The 16,606-nt window shown below is 33.2% G+C and overlaps 2 protein-coding genes across 4 annotated transcripts; one reads left to right on the top strand and one right to left on the bottom strand.

Annotated features, from left to right (window-relative positions):
- Nucleotides 1–2,619: 2,619 nt before the first annotated feature.
- LOC140765627 (ER lumen protein-retaining receptor) lies at nucleotides 2,620–10,660 on the bottom strand. 3 transcript variants are annotated; one of them, XM_073104818.1, is made up of 7 exons: nucleotides 10,408–10,660; nucleotides 7,057–7,322; nucleotides 6,752–6,867; nucleotides 3,505–3,578; nucleotides 3,353–3,416; nucleotides 3,184–3,265; nucleotides 2,620–2,809 (listed from the first exon to the last, which is right to left on the bottom strand). In XM_073104818.1, the coding sequence occupies exons 1-6, from the start codon at nucleotides 10,496–10,498 to the stop codon at nucleotides 3,229–3,231; spliced, it is 648 nt and encodes a 215-aa protein (XP_072960919.1). In that variant the 5' UTR covers nucleotides 10,499–10,660; the 3' UTR covers nucleotides 2,620–2,809; nucleotides 3,184–3,228. The 3 variants fall into 3 exon arrangements, with proteins under 3 accessions (XP_072960919.1, XP_072960912.1, XP_072960905.1); XM_073104811.1 differs by lacking the exon at nucleotides 2,620–2,809 and adding an exon at nucleotides 2,897–3,071; XM_073104804.1 differs by lacking the exon at nucleotides 2,620–2,809 and having other exon boundaries at nucleotides 2,897–3,265; nucleotides 10,408–10,659.
- A 4,566-nt stretch (nucleotides 10,661–15,226) lies between these two features.
- On the top strand, nucleotides 15,227–16,015 carry LOC140764053 (uncharacterized). The gene has a single exon (XM_073102506.1). It carries the CDS (start codon nucleotides 15,404–15,406, stop codon nucleotides 15,917–15,919), a length of 516 nt encoding a protein of 171 aa, XP_072958607.1. The 5' UTR covers nucleotides 15,227–15,403; the 3' UTR covers nucleotides 15,920–16,015.
- The last annotated feature ends 591 nt before the right edge of the window (nucleotides 16,016–16,606 follow it).

Below are 16,606 nucleotides of genomic sequence, written 5' to 3'. Positions count from 1 at the left end.
AAATATTAAATTTCTCAGTATTTTTTTTAATACAAATATTGATAAGATCAGTATTTTATTAGAAGATAAGATTCATCTAAATATAAAATACTGAATTCAACAGTATTTTACTGACAATTATAGTGAAATAAATTGTTTTTAGTTTAAGTTTGGGATGTAGTATATTTCGATAAATAAAGTCCAGAAGACAACGGCTAGTTGGCCAAAAACTCGAATATACTCGTCACTTTTTGCACCATGTCTCGTCGTTATCTGCCAGTAGTTTATTTCATTTATTTATTTTTTTGATAGATGAAATTATTCACAATTGAATTGGTGTATGAATAAGCTAATTGTCTGTTGTCTTCCCATCAAGCATCTTTGGTCAAATTTTTTTTATAAATTACACTCTATATTTTACATATTTTATGATTAATATATGTTTTTAAAAAATTTGTAATCCAATTCTTGTTTTCTCATATAATTCTCATTTAATACGTATACGTTGTTTCGACTAACTAACGTCAATCAAGTTACTGAAATATCCTCGTAATTCTTTCTTATTTTTTATATCCATTCATCATCTTTTTCACCTACCTTCTCCGTCATCTTAGACAACGGTAATTTAGATATTTATAAATTGTTTTATATATTATAGTAAAATATTTTTTTTCTAGCACCGTTTAAGTTTGTGTTAAATAAAAATTACAGGGGAAAAGAAAAGGGTGTTGTGTGAATCACAAAATAAATAAAATATATAGTGTGATTTGTGAAATTCTTAAAAGAATGGCAATCAGAAACAAAATTCCTTGTCATGCACTGCTAGATTTTCATTTTGATCATAGTTAAATTTTATTTCTGATCCAGATTATTTATGAGAAATAATAGAAGCGATATCACCAAAAATATTATGAACTAGAAGTGCTTATATAACCTCAACCAATGAAGGGCTAAAAAAGGAGTTGTTTGGATATCTAATAATCGAATGGATTGCTGAATCAGATATGTTAATTGCATTTAGGGCTGTTGATCTAGCTTATTGCTTGCGAACAACTCATGTTCATCATAAAATATTGTTCGAGATCAAAATTTTGAGCTCAGAATACGAACAAGTCGAACAAGAACAATGCTTATCCAACTCACTCATGTTCGGCTCAATATAGCTCGATTATATATATAACATGTAAAATTCAATAACTAATTAATAAGTAATCTAGCTATTAGACGGCTATTCTATTGATTCTCAGTTTTGCTTTTCAATATTTCCATGATATGATAATTTTATGACTTTTGAATTCTATATCATCCCTAATTGTATTGTGTTACTCGTCTACTTTTAGGGCATATGCCTCAACCCTCAGGACCGATGGGAGTTTGCATTAAATTTTGGGTAGTATTTGCACCCTAATAGTGATATACCTCGAGTTTTTTTGATCAAATTAGCTCTGTTTTAAAATTTATTTACCAAAATAGGTAATCTCTAAACTTAGATACCAAAAGAGGTTTATTTTACTATAGCTCTTACTTAATTGTTAAGTGTTTTAGTAAAACACTTAATTGTTAAGTATTTTTCTAAGTAAAACCTTCCTAGGCTAAGGAATATGATGCATTATCTAAAACATTTTAATAAAAACACTAATGAAATTACCATTTTATATTAAAAAAACATTGATCTTATTAGTGTTTTAAGTAAAACGCTTAATAATTAAGTATTTTAACTCAAGACTAGACCCATTTTAGTATTTAAGTTTGAGTGTTATCTATTTGGATAAATAAATTGAAAAAATAAATCTATTTCAGATTCAATAGGATCTTACTATTCTTGTTCTACAATAAAAATAAAATAAAAAATAGTGGATAACTGAAGGTTATTCTGCTAACACCCAGTAAAATCTCAATATGTGCAAGGAAAGTCAGAGAAAAGCTTCAACTAGAATAGAATAGTAAAAGCTTCAACTCAATTTGTTTTCTAACTAGTGTTTGCAAGGAAAGCCAGATAAAGAAAACCTAATAGCATAATTACCATCTGCCAGAATTGTTATTCCACTAAAACCTTCTCCCTAGAAATTATGGAAATCTTACCAATCTATCCTCCACTCTAAGCATCCAACATTTTAAGGTATTCCCAATTTCTTTTTTTTTTCTTATTCTTTCATTAAGATTGAGACTAGACAAGGAGATAGGTAATGCTCCCCTATGATCATGATCCTAATGCTCTTGTAACTTAAAATCTGGATTAATAATAGCATTCACGTAACTGTTGTCCTACTCAAAATCTATAGGCACACAGGTGGCGTTTGTATCCGTGTATAATAAATATTTATTCATAAATTAAATCTCTCTTAAATATATTTTTATAGCCAAATATTTATTTATATATATAATTTAGTTAAACCTTATATAACATAAGTCATATAACAGATTATATAAACAATTTTATTACAGATAGTAACAAGTAATAAAGTTTAAGTACTTTTTCTAACAACAATTTCTATTGCAGTTAACATACTTATTTACAGCACAGTAACCAAATATAAATTCTTATATAAACTCATTCAAAATAATCGTTATGCTAAATAATAAAAGATAAATAATATTATCAATATATTTATTTTATATTTAAAGGGTGTGCATAAAGTTGTCTTTAAACAAACCTTATGCACGAACTAAAATAAATCTTAAAAATCAGCTAAAATTTCAGTGAATTTAAATTCCCATGTATGGCTAATGTTCCTTGGGACGAGAATTTAGTTGAAGTGTTTCTGTTCTGACCTTGAGATGCATCGATTTTGCTTAGATTCAAAGTTCCCGATGGATATCCATTAGAGGTCTGTACATATGATAAGAATTCACATTACCAAAATGAGTAGTCAATTTGTACCTTAGTACCTAACATAAAAAAGAAACAAGATATTCATTTAGTTTTTCAAAGAATTCATCTTGTATATGAAATTTCAATGTACATATATAGTTACAGCAAACTGTCAAGATTCATCAGAATGATAAAGAATGCTTCCTGAAATTTCCCAACAGAAATAAATGTTCATCCTAGCTGATAGACAATTACTACATATGCTTTTCGGCCCAGCAACCTTGGCAAAAAAGAAAAGAAAAGAGAACTTGCTGATCCTTAGGAGGCACAGGAAAACACTTAAATATCTGAAAACACGTACTAAAGGAAAAAGAGTCTGGCTTGACACATACAGCTATGATGTTACATCAACTTATCTCAAAAGTAATGTGATGAGATCAAGCTGGTAACTGGAGCTTGACATTATTCTTCCAGCTGCAAGTCGTAAGTGAAGTTTTAAGTCATGATTCATGGATATATTGCTCTACAGAGAAAAAATTGAAAGAAAAACATCCTGCTTACCTATTAAGATAATAATAGAAGAAATCCGCATATAGTAATGTTTGCACCAATCCAGATATCCAAGCTGTGAAGAAAAAATAGAGGAATACAAGTAACAAGTGCAAAAGACAAAGGAGGATCATAACAGCCGAAAGAGAGTAGAAGTTGCTTACTTATCCAATGAACATAGTGTGGTTCGGTGAAATAGCGATAAATCCAATTGAGAATGTAGAACGCTCTGTATGCACTGCACCAGGATAAAATTGATTCAAAGAATAGAAATGCAACTGATTACTATAAATAGGAAATCCTAAATATGTTTCTGAGCTGATGTACATTAGAGTACTACTCAGCGCAACTAATTAAAAAAGAAAAGGAATTTCTAGATATGATTGAAGAATATAATCAGTAAATTCTATAGAATGATGATTTACTGGACAGGACAAGTTTTCAACATTCAAGAAAATGGAAAAGAGCTTTCTCAAACTAGAAATCTGACTGCTCCAAATACAGTGTTTACAGTGTTGCTTAGTTTGTAGAATAAATCAATAAAAGACTAGAAGACCCATATGGTGGAGAAATGTAGATATGATAACATTTCCTATAATGATCATTGTGTCAAGCTACGTTTCTCAGTGGATTACAGAGAGGTGTGGATTCCAGAGATATGCTCGAAAATAAGATGACTTCAAATTACAAAAGTAAACAGCAGCTTCCAGCAAATTGTACTTCTTTGGAGGATTTGCGTGCCATATGCTAATCACGTACCTTCAACAGATTTATTCTATAAGGAAAGCATATATAAATGATATATAAAACATCCCAGTGCATAATCAATGAACCTTAACTAATTAGCCTGTCTGTAACTCTTTTCTTTTAAAAAAAATGAAGTACAAAACAACTGGGATATAAACCTATTGACCAAAATTAGCAAAACTAATGCTAATATCTATTTAAAAATTTCTTTACATGGGACATGCAGATAAAACATCAGATATAGAGAATTATGAATGAAATGAAAAGTTTGTGAAGTAACAGGTTCTTTAATGGAGTCCAATATACATGCATCGTAAATAATGCTTTCAATTGAATAACTATAATTAAACAACATTTCTAGATTCTTGTTCTGAGTTAAATGAACACTAAAAGAAATCATTATATGACTGTAATCTGTCTTGAATCTAGACATGAATCACACAATTTCTTTTTTTTCAGTCGGAAAGGAGTAATTTGCAAATTGATGCAGTAACACCTCAATGCAGAAAAAGTCTATTCTCCTCTGGACCTGGACCAGGTCTAAGTAGCGACAGATAAATTTTGATTTGAGATAAAAAAGATCGCATTGCGTTCGATTTCTATTTGAGGAAAAAAGAAGAGTAACCCAATGGATAAGCACGAGGCAACTTAGTTTCCTTGAAAAAGAAATGAGAATATAGTAATATCAAAGATTTTATATGACATCACATGCGTTCTATAGAGTTAAGATCATTTTGCAAATGATATCATCAATGGTTTGAAAAATGAAGCTAAATCATACAAAATGCCCTGAAATCATGGTTTTTCTTGGGGGTGATTATTTGTGTTTGCAAGCATGTGTATTGATTTTCAGATTTTCCTTCTTTTCTTTCTTTGTTCTGTGGTTGGCAGGAAGAGGGATCAAACTAAATGGAATCAAAAAAGTGAAAGAGAAAACTAAATTACTGGCAGTATAACGGAACCAACCTAAAAAATATTTCCCTAAGACCCTAGCAAAATCAAGAGCACTAGTTTCAAAAATATCTCCTTGGAGGGCATATGAATCTTCAAGATTTTTTTTCTCATAATTCCTCTATTTCTACCCATACAATGGCAAGATTGTCTTATAAAATAAACTCATCTAAGATCCCTTCTGCTTGCTCAGTCTCATTGTTGTTTTTTATTTTTTATTTTCCCAACACAAGCTTTAGAATTCATAAATCCTACATTCATGCCTACATTAACGTTGACCAACTGTATTTATGATTATTTTACTTTTAATTTATATACTAACTAGTTTCTACTCCTTTTCTCTTTTTAACTGAGAAATTAAAAGATTTCTTTGTTGGATCTTCTTGTCGTATACACTTACAGTTGCATCTATGATTTATCTCAGCATGTTCAGCGAAGAAGTCAATTAAAAGAGCAATCCAATAGATAAACCACAACTTGCCCCCCTTAAAATAACAATCCATAAACTCTGGTGACTTAGCTACTCATTGGCATGTATCTAAACGTATCATAATGCAGAGCTGCTAAAACACCAATTTCTGACATCACATAATTCATCATGTAAAAGGTCAAAGTTTAAAGTAATCCTATTCAATTCAATCAACTTCATTGCAAATCTTCAGAATGCCAAATTGTTGCATCACGGTGAGACTATTAGTCCCTAGGTTCTGCCAATTACTTGAAACTCAATTACTCATTTTAGTTTCTAGAGAACAACCTATATAGCTAACAATGAGACCTTCCACTATTAGCTGGAAGCCTGGCATATCAATCACCCATCAATCTCTTGTTCTCCTCAACCTTTTAATTGGAATTTTATTTTAACGAGATCTTTTTTATTTCCTATAATCAGTACTCTAATCCTAACTTGTGAAATGGACATCTAACTTTATGAGAGGATCACAAACTGAATTGCTACTCCAAAGGGAAAACAGGAGATGGGTTTGGTGTGGTGTATGACCAAGGTACAGTTGACAACTCCTATTCGTAGATCTTTCTAAATCCTTCACCAAGAAAAAGTCTTATAGGGCTTCCCTAACATTATAAAGTCAGTGAATGTCAGTGTTCTAGACTCCTAGCATGAAAGAATTAAATGTCTCTTCCTTTACATGCAATCTTTCCACTTCATTAGCACTCTTACTTTCGTTTCTAATTACTTCACAGTAGATTATTAATTTATGTACAAATTCAGTATGTAAAGCTTAAAATCATTTCTCAGTTCTGCTACTTATGAAATATGCTATCACAACATGCACCTATGATCCAAATGTGAGTAAAGATCACGTCACACTCCTGTGATTAAATTATTTTAATTATGAGAAGTTGTATGGAGAATCCTTGGGAGGAAAACAATTAGTATCTTCATTCAAGGATCTTTAAGAAACCACATAATCTTGCTTTCATCATAGCCCAAAATGAAAGGGAAAGCAAGTGACATTAAAGTAAATCAATGTAGAAAGAAGCATTCTTCATTTTTCCTGAAGCATAGCAGAAGTTTCTAAGTGGATGAATGGATCAGAATTATCAGGATTATTTCAGCAAGGCATTTAGAATGGATAACTCAGAAGATAATTAAATCCAAATGATAGCATCAAGAATTTTTGAGCAAGTAACAGTATGATTTTCTTTTTCTTAGAAGAGCACATATAGAATTGATTGGCAATGTTCTTTTACCCTAGAAGAAAAACATATTGCCCAGTCAAATTGTCAATATTCCTTGTGCGTTGTAGTAGTACAAGCTGAGGAAGAATTGCAACGGCCTCCAAGTATAAGGAAAATGCCCACATCACCTGCAAGATTAATCCGAAATAAGAATTAAAGAGTTAATCTAGGAAGTGGAAAAAGAATGGAACAAGATCCCAGAAACTTGCACAAAAGCGTTGCCCAATATAATGGTAACTCACATTATGAAATTAAATGGTAACTATGCATAAGGCATACGAGTGCTTAACCTGGACATAAAAAATCAATGGACTTACCTCTTTCAAGGTGAATCTCTCATTTATAAGTAGGGCCAAAAGTAGACAGGGTAACACAAGGAAACCATAACGAAACGTGTCCTGATCCTTATCATAAGATCTTCGTACAATCTTGTGGCGTCTCATGTACCAGACTATTGAGAATGAGCTCCCCAAGAAAATCATCTTCATGACGGTATTGTATAGTGAGATAAAATCAGTAAAAATATCCAAATACCGAGTAATGAAAACAAGAGCATACAGCTCTTGAGTCTTCAAAGAAATGCCTGCAAAAATGAATGAGGATAAACAACTTGATTATGATGATCGCTTTGGACGTGATCATAATCAGCTTCATAATAAAGGAAGAAATGAAGGAAGACACAAACTGTTGAAACATCTAATTGTAATTTTGTAACATAAAATGCAAATTAAGATGTCGAGATTATTTTCATAGGATGCCATAAGAACCGAACAGGAATTACTTACCATCAAAGCATGCTAGCCTATTAGACTTAACCACATGTTTCAGTGACTCTTGAAGGTCAACCCAATCATAAAATTGGCAATTGCAGTCTAGGGATAATGACACTAAAGGAGATTGCTTATATCTAATAGAAATCAATAGTATTTACAGAAAATATGAGTAGACTCTAATGCTGACAAGTGACAACAAAACAAAATCAAGAGAAGAAATTTGCCAAATCAAAATGAACAAATAAATCAATAATAAGCAATCACCAACATCAAGGATCAATAAGTTTTGAGATTAAAGTATCATGGAATAGAGATACTCGTAGTTTTGTAACCGGACTGTGGTTGAATCAAAGCAAGGTTTGAAAAATCGGGATTATGATCGGTCTTCTAAAAAAACGATACGTATCGGCCAAACCGGTTGTATCAATTGCCTGAATTGGATCGGATTTTTTTAATCACGTAAAATTCTAAATATTATTTAAAAATACAAGAAAACTTCTAAAAATTTACCAAAAATAAGAAAGTAAAGAAAGAAAAATTATGGTGTGATAAAAATTGAAAAGAAGAAGAGATTAGAAAGAGAGTGGATAGAAAAAAAATCAAACAAAAGAAAAAAAAACTATGGTGTAGGGAAGAAGAAGAAGAAGAAGAAAAGAGAAGAAAAAGAGAGAGAGTGGAAGAAATGAAAAAAACTAAGAGGGAAATAAAAAAATAAATTAAAAAATTATATATTGGAGTTTCCCTAAGCTAGATCTCTCCGCAAGAAAAGCAATAGTTATATAGTAAGGAAAAAAAAAAGTGAAAGAGTGAAAGAAAGAGAGAAAGGGGGAGAGAGAGAGTTTGGATCGGGCTTAGATCAGAATCGATCGATCCGGCGAACCATGATCAAAAGCATACAAGAAGGTAGAAAACTATAGAGTATAGTAATATTTAGAGGGAACCACGACAAAATAATAAATCTGTAACATGTAGAAGTAAAACAATGAGACTTCCACTAAGAAATACAAGTGAAAGGGCACCTTCAAAAGTGTCAAAACTGCAGCATCATAAGGGCATAGGGAAATGATAAGAGCTCATAGAAAGAGCAATGGCTCATCATCAATAATAGGATCAAGCCATGTAAGTTAAGAACTTAAGAACAAAAAGGTGGAGATGCCACCTGTGACTTGAGACTGCTAAATAGTTGCTTATATCACTAATATCGTCAAAGTAGCATTTTATTCCTAAGAGGCATGTTGAATGCATCTTTAATTAAGTTTGTCTACAATGATGAAATTCATGATAAAGATTGTGTTTCTAACTAGATAGGGAAATAATTAGAATAGTCGGTCTGTCTCGTTAGTATTATTTAATGTGACTCATGTCTTAGTCAAACCACTTGAGATCCACTTGCACTAGGTTTATACAATAGGTTGCTCAAGATCATCTGGAATATAAAAGAGTCGAGGTTGATAGATCTTCCGAGGCTCAAAATCAACTATATGTAATTATGTCTATACCAATACACACCATGACTTAGCATTGGATACAATGATTAAGCTCAATTTGCTAATCAAGCTTGAACTGAACTTTGTTCAAGCCAACTCAAGCTTGATAAAAATAAATTTGAGACGATCTTGATTTCAACCTTGATTTGAATTTGTCTTGATCAGTTTTATCCAACAGATCATTAAAGCTCACATATTGACTAGAATTAGATTTAATATAATGCTTGAATTAAAATTAAATGAGTTGAATTTAATCACCGACACATGATTGAAATCAATTCCATGATGAGCTTTGATCAAAGATAGGTTTAACAAGGCCTGTAGTTCTACCTAGGAGATGGAAATAATTTCCTACATCCACATTCATCAGATCTTTTACCATTTCTAGAGGAACCTTTAAGAAGGAAACCTATGCATCAGACAACCATGAGCTATGACAAAAATGGATAAATTGACCAATTAACCAGCCCATGTGATCTCATGGAAAGCTGCCAATTGATTTATTTTGATCAGTAATATTCTGTTTTATTCTCATTGAATCTTGTACAATGCTTGAGCTCTTAGCGATTGAACAGATATCTGAGAAACATGTTGAGATAGGGTCATAGCTGGCCCCTCCCTTCTATGCTGCTACCCCATTGATGCACTACATGCCAACCATGCTGTGTATTATCGAACGACATGACCATCCTTGTGATCTCTTTTATGTGCTTCAGTAAAGACAATTCCAGTGTCGTTCTTTTTTTTGTGACAATTCCAGTAAGACAATTCCAGTGTTTCATCGTGATAACTACTCATATAGAACAAAGAAGTGACGAATTAAATCATGATACAACGGAAGCAATCTCTCAGCATTGTACATAGGTCCCTATGGGAAAAATATCAAGATACTTATAAAAAAATTGGTCAGCATTCTGTACACGAGCCATCCATCTCTGATATCATTATACTTCTAAAAGCTAAAAGCATTAGGTTTTCCCTAATAGTACTACTTAATCAGATTTCGGTTTCGTCCGACCTGTTATTGTGGTTTAAGAAGCTCAAACTCTGGCATCGTCCTACAAAAGCTACTGTAATGATTGGTGGAGACAAAAAGAACAGAAAACTTCTTATAAGTAACTTCATATCCCAAGAAAATAGCATCAATTCATTCCCCAGGAATGTTTAGTATCACATACTTATTTCCAACTAACCCTCACCCAGATCTATCTGTACATGCTAAAAACTCCCACCGCTTCTTGATCTCGCATTCGCAATCATCTAAAAAGCGTTCATATCTCAAAAAAAATTGAACCCTAATTCAAATCAAGCTGCCTTATCCATCAAATCTCGCCACGATTCTCACAGGAGAACGGCATTTTGGATCCGAATCGAAAAGGAAAAAAAGAGATCTTTTCGTTTTGTGTACCTGCGCAAGATTTGATGGTGTGGATCTTGAGGAGCAGGACGAGGACGCTCATCAGATGCGTCATGTCGCCGGCGAACCTGAAGACGTTCATCCTCGGGGGCGGTATCTGGGCCGCTCGACGTATGACCAACGGTGCGGATCGAGCGGGAGGAGAGGAGATCACGCGGCGAGATCGCTCTTGGCTTACTGGCTCTGCTCTCGTCTTCGCTTCTCCTCTTGGTGTTTTTGTACGCGTATCAGGAGGAGGAATGGAGTGACGCCGCACGACGGGGGGTCGGGGGTTGGGCGTTGTGGTGTGGTGTCCCGCGAGAGAACGTAACAGTCAGAAGACGTACATCGCGGCCGTTGGTTTCTTGACCGTGGCCGTTAACGAGATCGAATCCGTCGATTCCCTGCGGTTTTATTACTTGGCGGCATTTCATTGGGTCGAGTGACATGGCGCGGATGTAAGTTGTCCAACTCATACTCTACGAATTTATTTTTCAAAAAAAACCCCTTCAAAATCCATTATTTGCTTACATCTTTTAAATTTATTTGCACAAAAAATTTACTTAGTTTTCGATTTAGCAAGACAAGACTTTTTCCAGATTTTTCTTTGCACTTAGAGAATTTTTTTTTGTCATTTAGTATATTATTAAATATTAACGGAACACTATAAAAGAGAGAAAAATAGATCCCGTACTCATTCATCTTCTTCATCTTCTTCTACTTCATATGCTGTGTTAATTCTTCCTATTCTTCTTCTTTTGTTGCTACCGCTCAAAAAACCCAAAAAAGATCTATATTGACTTCAGAGGGCCGGTAAGTCCAGCAAACTTACAGACTCGCAACTATACTATAATATCATTGTTTCTTATTTTAAGATTATGGGCTTGTAAGGGAGTAATTCGAAGGGAAATTAAATTTTAATGTGACATAAAAAGTAAGAAATACTTCTTTTTTTAAGAAAATTTAGTATTTATCGTGTAAGAAGTACCAAAATATTATTATTAAATTTATAAAATATAAATATATAAATTATTTTAAGGTAAAATTATAATCTCCTCTCTTATTCTTAAACTTGGCTAGAGGAAAAGCAACGTTTGGTTACACAACATGATTAGGGATTCTTAACCGAGTTTGGGGACCAAACTTGAACTCGAACCTGACGCTAAGAATTAAGAGTCAAGCTTGTCTTATTTACTTGGCATTTTGGATACAAGTTACTATTTTTAGCTAATATATGCTCCCTTAATTTTGGCCTAATCATAATTACTAGGCTAATTAGATGAAGACCTTCCATTGGAATTCAGGGTTTAACACAATATTTTTGAATTCTAACTAACTAAAAAGTTTAAATTATTTAGTGAGCGGTTAAGAGTTTATATAAACCATTCTATTTCTTTTCTTAATGTAAAACTAAATCCTTATACACGATAGGTATAGACATAACATATAAAAAGCTAATCGATATGTTAGAAAAATTATTTATTTGAACATAAATTATATATAAACTCTGAGCCCAAATTTAAATATGGCCTGTGCATTATAAATGAAGGATTGATAATATAATTAACAAATACTTTAATGTCGTATATTTACTTATTTAAATTAATAAAAAAAAGTGAATAAAAATTGGTTTTAAAGTGGTTGTTACGATAATGAAAAATAAAAAAGTGAGTTTAGTACTACATTGACTATATAGAGTACCTATTTTTATGGGTAAAAAAGTTCATACAAATCAACTCACACACGTTGTCGCTCGACTCGAGTCGATTCTCACATAGATCAAGTAAAAACTTATTTTATTTTTTATTTGACACGAAGAGATGAGTTTCTTTAGATAAAATGATTAATTTACTTCGAGAAATAATGCATCATTTAGCCTTAGGAGATGCATCTTTTTGGTATGATGACCAGGGTGCATCCTTTCATTCCAATCGAAACTTCCCACCTCTTCATTCTATAAATAGATCAATAGATCAAGAGTCTGTATTATAATATTATTGTACTGATTCTATCTATGAAAGTCTTTTATTACCATATTAAGAGAGAGTATTACACTTGTAAGCATTTAAATAAATATGTAAGATAGCAATTGTATACTAGGAGATTAATGTCCACGGTTGTAGAAACAATCGATGATGAATAAATTAGTCTTAAAGAGATAATATCAAACATTAGACTTAATTTATACATAATATTAGTAATTTATAAGTTTATTTATTCTAAATAAATTGTTGATACTAATAAGATTAACATTTGTTTTGCTAACTTAGATATATAGACGCCAAAATTGTTGACTTTTCTATCTAAAAAGTAAAATGCTGATCTTATTTATTAATATACGGGTGTCACAAGGGTTACATAATTAATTTTAGATTCTCTAGAAATTATTTTATCCTTATCTTAGAGAAAATAATTAGAATAAAGTTGAGTCAAAAAAATAGTAATTTGATGTTCAATACTGTGTGGGAATAAGTTTTTCTAAAACAAATGTGACATCTTTCATATCTAGTAGCATTTTTTTTTATATATATCCCATACTTACTATGAAGTTGGCTCTTAAATAATGTTAGGATTATAGGTTTTGGGTGTACATAGAAATTATTTTGGCTGTCGACATTAAACAAACTCTGATTGTAATCATAGTATTTTAAGGTGTGCGTATGAAAATGAACAAAAGGGTTAGTGTAATTATCCTAAGAAAATTTGACAACAAGTATGTGTGTGTTCTCTAATAAGTGTTCATAAAATAATTATTAAGTCTTAGGAAATTTGCATATAACACCTTGTCTTTTAATGAAATTATGATTTACATCCTACATTTTTACTATTTATAAATCGAGCCTACTGTTAGATCAATTAGTTAAACTTAAATAAATCTCTGAGTTAAGTCAACTAAATCATACTAAGGGTATTTAAGTTATTTTAGAAATAATAATATTTTATAAATAGTAAAAATATAGAATATAAATTACAATTACATTATTATATACAAATTCCTTAGGAAATTTTATAAATCACACCATATATTTTATCTATTTTATGATTCACGTGCCTTTGAGGTTTTTGCAACTTGACCCTTACTTCTTTTTCCCTATAATTCTCATTTAACACCTTCCGTTAATTTAAATGATACTAGCAAAAATAAAATATTTCGTTATAATCTATGAACTAATTTATAAATATCTAATCTACCCATGCCTTCTTTAATGGAGGGGTAGAGAGGAGGAAAAATAGGTAAAATAAATATCTGAATAACGTCGGAGTGTCGAACGAGAATTATAGAGAAAAAAAACATGGATCAGATTATAAAATCGTTATAGACAGGATGTGAATCACAAAATGGATAAAACATAGGGTGTGATTTATAAAATACCTATAAAATTAATTACAAAACCATTAAAATATGACGTTACTTGAGAATTTCTCTTTTGCAAATAACGAGACGATGGATTGGAGTCTTAAATTATCTAAATGCCAAGTGCTTTATAGAAAATTCCTTAATCTTGTTTAAGGTTTGATGCCTCTTTGTTAATCTAATATGAATCTTGATAGAATAAGTATATCTCGATATGTTCTTTTTATAAACTCTTTTAATAAAAAGAATAACGTCATGTCATGCTTTTAGATGGGGATCAGGAATATTGCAGTCTTTTGACCGAGTTATAGGTTCATTAAGACAAGAAGTTAACTTATGGATTCCTCTAATCGGCATTTAGTGGGTTAGGATTATCTCTAAGTTGGGGAACTTAAGATGCTAATGATTTCTCTAATGAGGATTAGAATGCTAATCTGTGGGTGATGCTTCTTCCATCTATATCTCTTTCAATCACAATGTCACAATTCGTTGGAGTTAACACTTTTTTGTTAGAAGAAAAAGAAGTAAGAAGAAAAGTGAAGGAGAATTTAATTACCAAAACTTCATAACAAAATCAAAATAAACCTAATTAATCCAAATTATTAGTATACTGTTAACTAGAAAGTATGGCAAAAAGTAGGGATTAGAGTATAAGTAGCTTGGATAACCCATTTTTGATCCATTTTCATTTAATATTTTAATCTGTGTATAATAAAATAATACTACATTTTCTGGGATTATTACATTAAGCCCCCTAAATAATTATAATTTTTTATAAACACCATCTGAATTTTTTCACCTTTCCTATAACCAAAGAGGTCATAGATTCGACTCTAACCCCAAACAATATTGTGGAGAAATTGTTTAGTGGTTTAGTGACTTAATCTGATTCGGCTGATGGTTTGACAGTGTAGCTAGCTTAGAGGAACAGCTTGGTAATGCAGCGGTTTGGAGCATATCTCGGCAACATTTGGTTCGGAGAAATTATAGGGAGGGCTGTCCGTTTGTCCAACCAATATCTAGTCTTTGGTCTTATGAATTATAAATAGATATATATAAAATTTTCAACTAAAAAAAAAGTAATTAGTCTAGGATATATGTTAAAAAAGATGAAGCAATAGTTAATTAGAATTTAGAACTAAGTATAATTAATCCCTATGTTTTCTACTTAAAATGGTAGGGTGTTATTAGCAAATTAAATTTACTATTATTATATGAGGGTCTAAAAAGGTAAAGTGTGACACTAGGCTAGTAGAACGGTAGTGTGTTTTAATGCTAAGGAGACAGGGAGATATAAAAGTTGGAAAGAAACAGTTAAAGTCCTGTGATGACAGTTCTTTTAAAGACTCCCATATCCTCTTGAAGTTTTCCTACAACCCGCTTATCCGCATGCCAAGTATCCCGGGATGAAGAATATTCCCGCGACTGTAGCTGCAGGCGATCGGATGCACGAATTCCCAAAACCCTAGCTTGGCTCTGATCATCTTGATCCAATCTCGATCCCCGATCTATATCTCTCTCTCTCCCTCTCCCTCTCCCTCTCCCCCACTCCTACTATGCCACCATATATTCCTTCCTTCCTCTAATGGCTTCGTAGATTTCCCCGTAATTTCTCCTCCCCCACCCTCGAATACCTCGAAATCGACGGCTACGATGGAGGCATCAAGGGCGACGCTTTTCGATCACCTCGCCATCCGCCACTCCTCGACCCTGCGCGACCTCCTCAGCCACCGCGACGCGGCTGGGGACGCCGCTAGCGGCGGCGTCGGCGGTGGCGGGGGCGGCGGGGGAGCCCTAACGCTCGCCACCGCCCTCGCGTACGAGAGGAGCTCGACCACCACGGGCGCCGTGGGAGAGAGGACGCTGCTCGACTTCATCCGCGGGGAGGGGGAGATCGGGTGGTCCTCGCCCGGGGTTAGGGTTAGGGCTTCCCTGATGTCGCTGATGGAGGACTGGGAGGAGGAGGAGGAGGGGGAGGGGGAGGAGAAGGAGAAGGGGGTGGGGGAGAGGCGGCACGTGTGCTGCGTGTGCGTGGAGAGGGAGAAGGGGGCGGCGATGGTGCCATGCGGGCATACCTTCTGTAGGGTTTGTGCGAGGAAGGTGTGGCGGAGTAGAGGAAGCTGCCCGCTTTGCAACGCCAGCATCGCCCAAGTACTCCATATCTTCTAATATATTTCTTCTTCTCCTCCTCCTCCTCCTCCCTTCTTCTTCTCCCTTCCTTTTTCCTTTGGAATAAAAAATAGAAACAGCTTATAATCACTATAATTCTTGAATCTTGATCCGTTCTATTGATCTCGCTCCTTTTTCATTTTGTTTTCTTCTGTGGTAGTAGAAGCTCTATTTGGGTTAATTTCTCAAGGAGCAAAATTTAATAGAAATCAGATTAAAAGTAGTTTAAATATAGGGGGGTAAACTGAAATAAACATACTTTTTCCAATAATTTTTCCCAGAACAAGGGTCAAGAATGAGGGCATCTGCCCATGTCTGGTATTAACTAATTTTTTAATGGTATGCAGGAGTATGCCAATAATATTAATGGGGAATCTAATTAAAAACTATAAATAAAGGTTACTCAATTAATGGAATTTGGGGGAGGAATTCTTGTATCAAATGAAAAAAGATACACCCAAAACTAGGGGCTAATACTACTACTTTCTCCTATAGATGTTTAATGCTTCTTTTTTCTGGGTAAACAATGCTAATCACAGATTAAGCCACTCTTATTTGTCTTAATGACACCTGAGTTAGTTGATTTATAGAGGCAACAAGCCAACAACTCACCTAATTAATGATCAAAGCGATGTCCTTTTCTTCCATGTAAGCTTGTAAAGATAACTCCAGAAGTCCTAACAACTG

Source organism: Typha angustifolia, chromosome 1 (assembly GCF_048772165.1).
Source record: "Typha angustifolia cultivar Huaian chromosome 1, ASM4877216v1, whole genome shotgun sequence".
NCBI lineage: Eukaryota > Viridiplantae > Streptophyta > Magnoliopsida > Poales > Typhaceae > Typha > Typha angustifolia.
The sequence above is the reverse complement of the archived record's forward strand: the minus strand, read 5'-3'. Positions and strand labels throughout refer to the sequence as shown.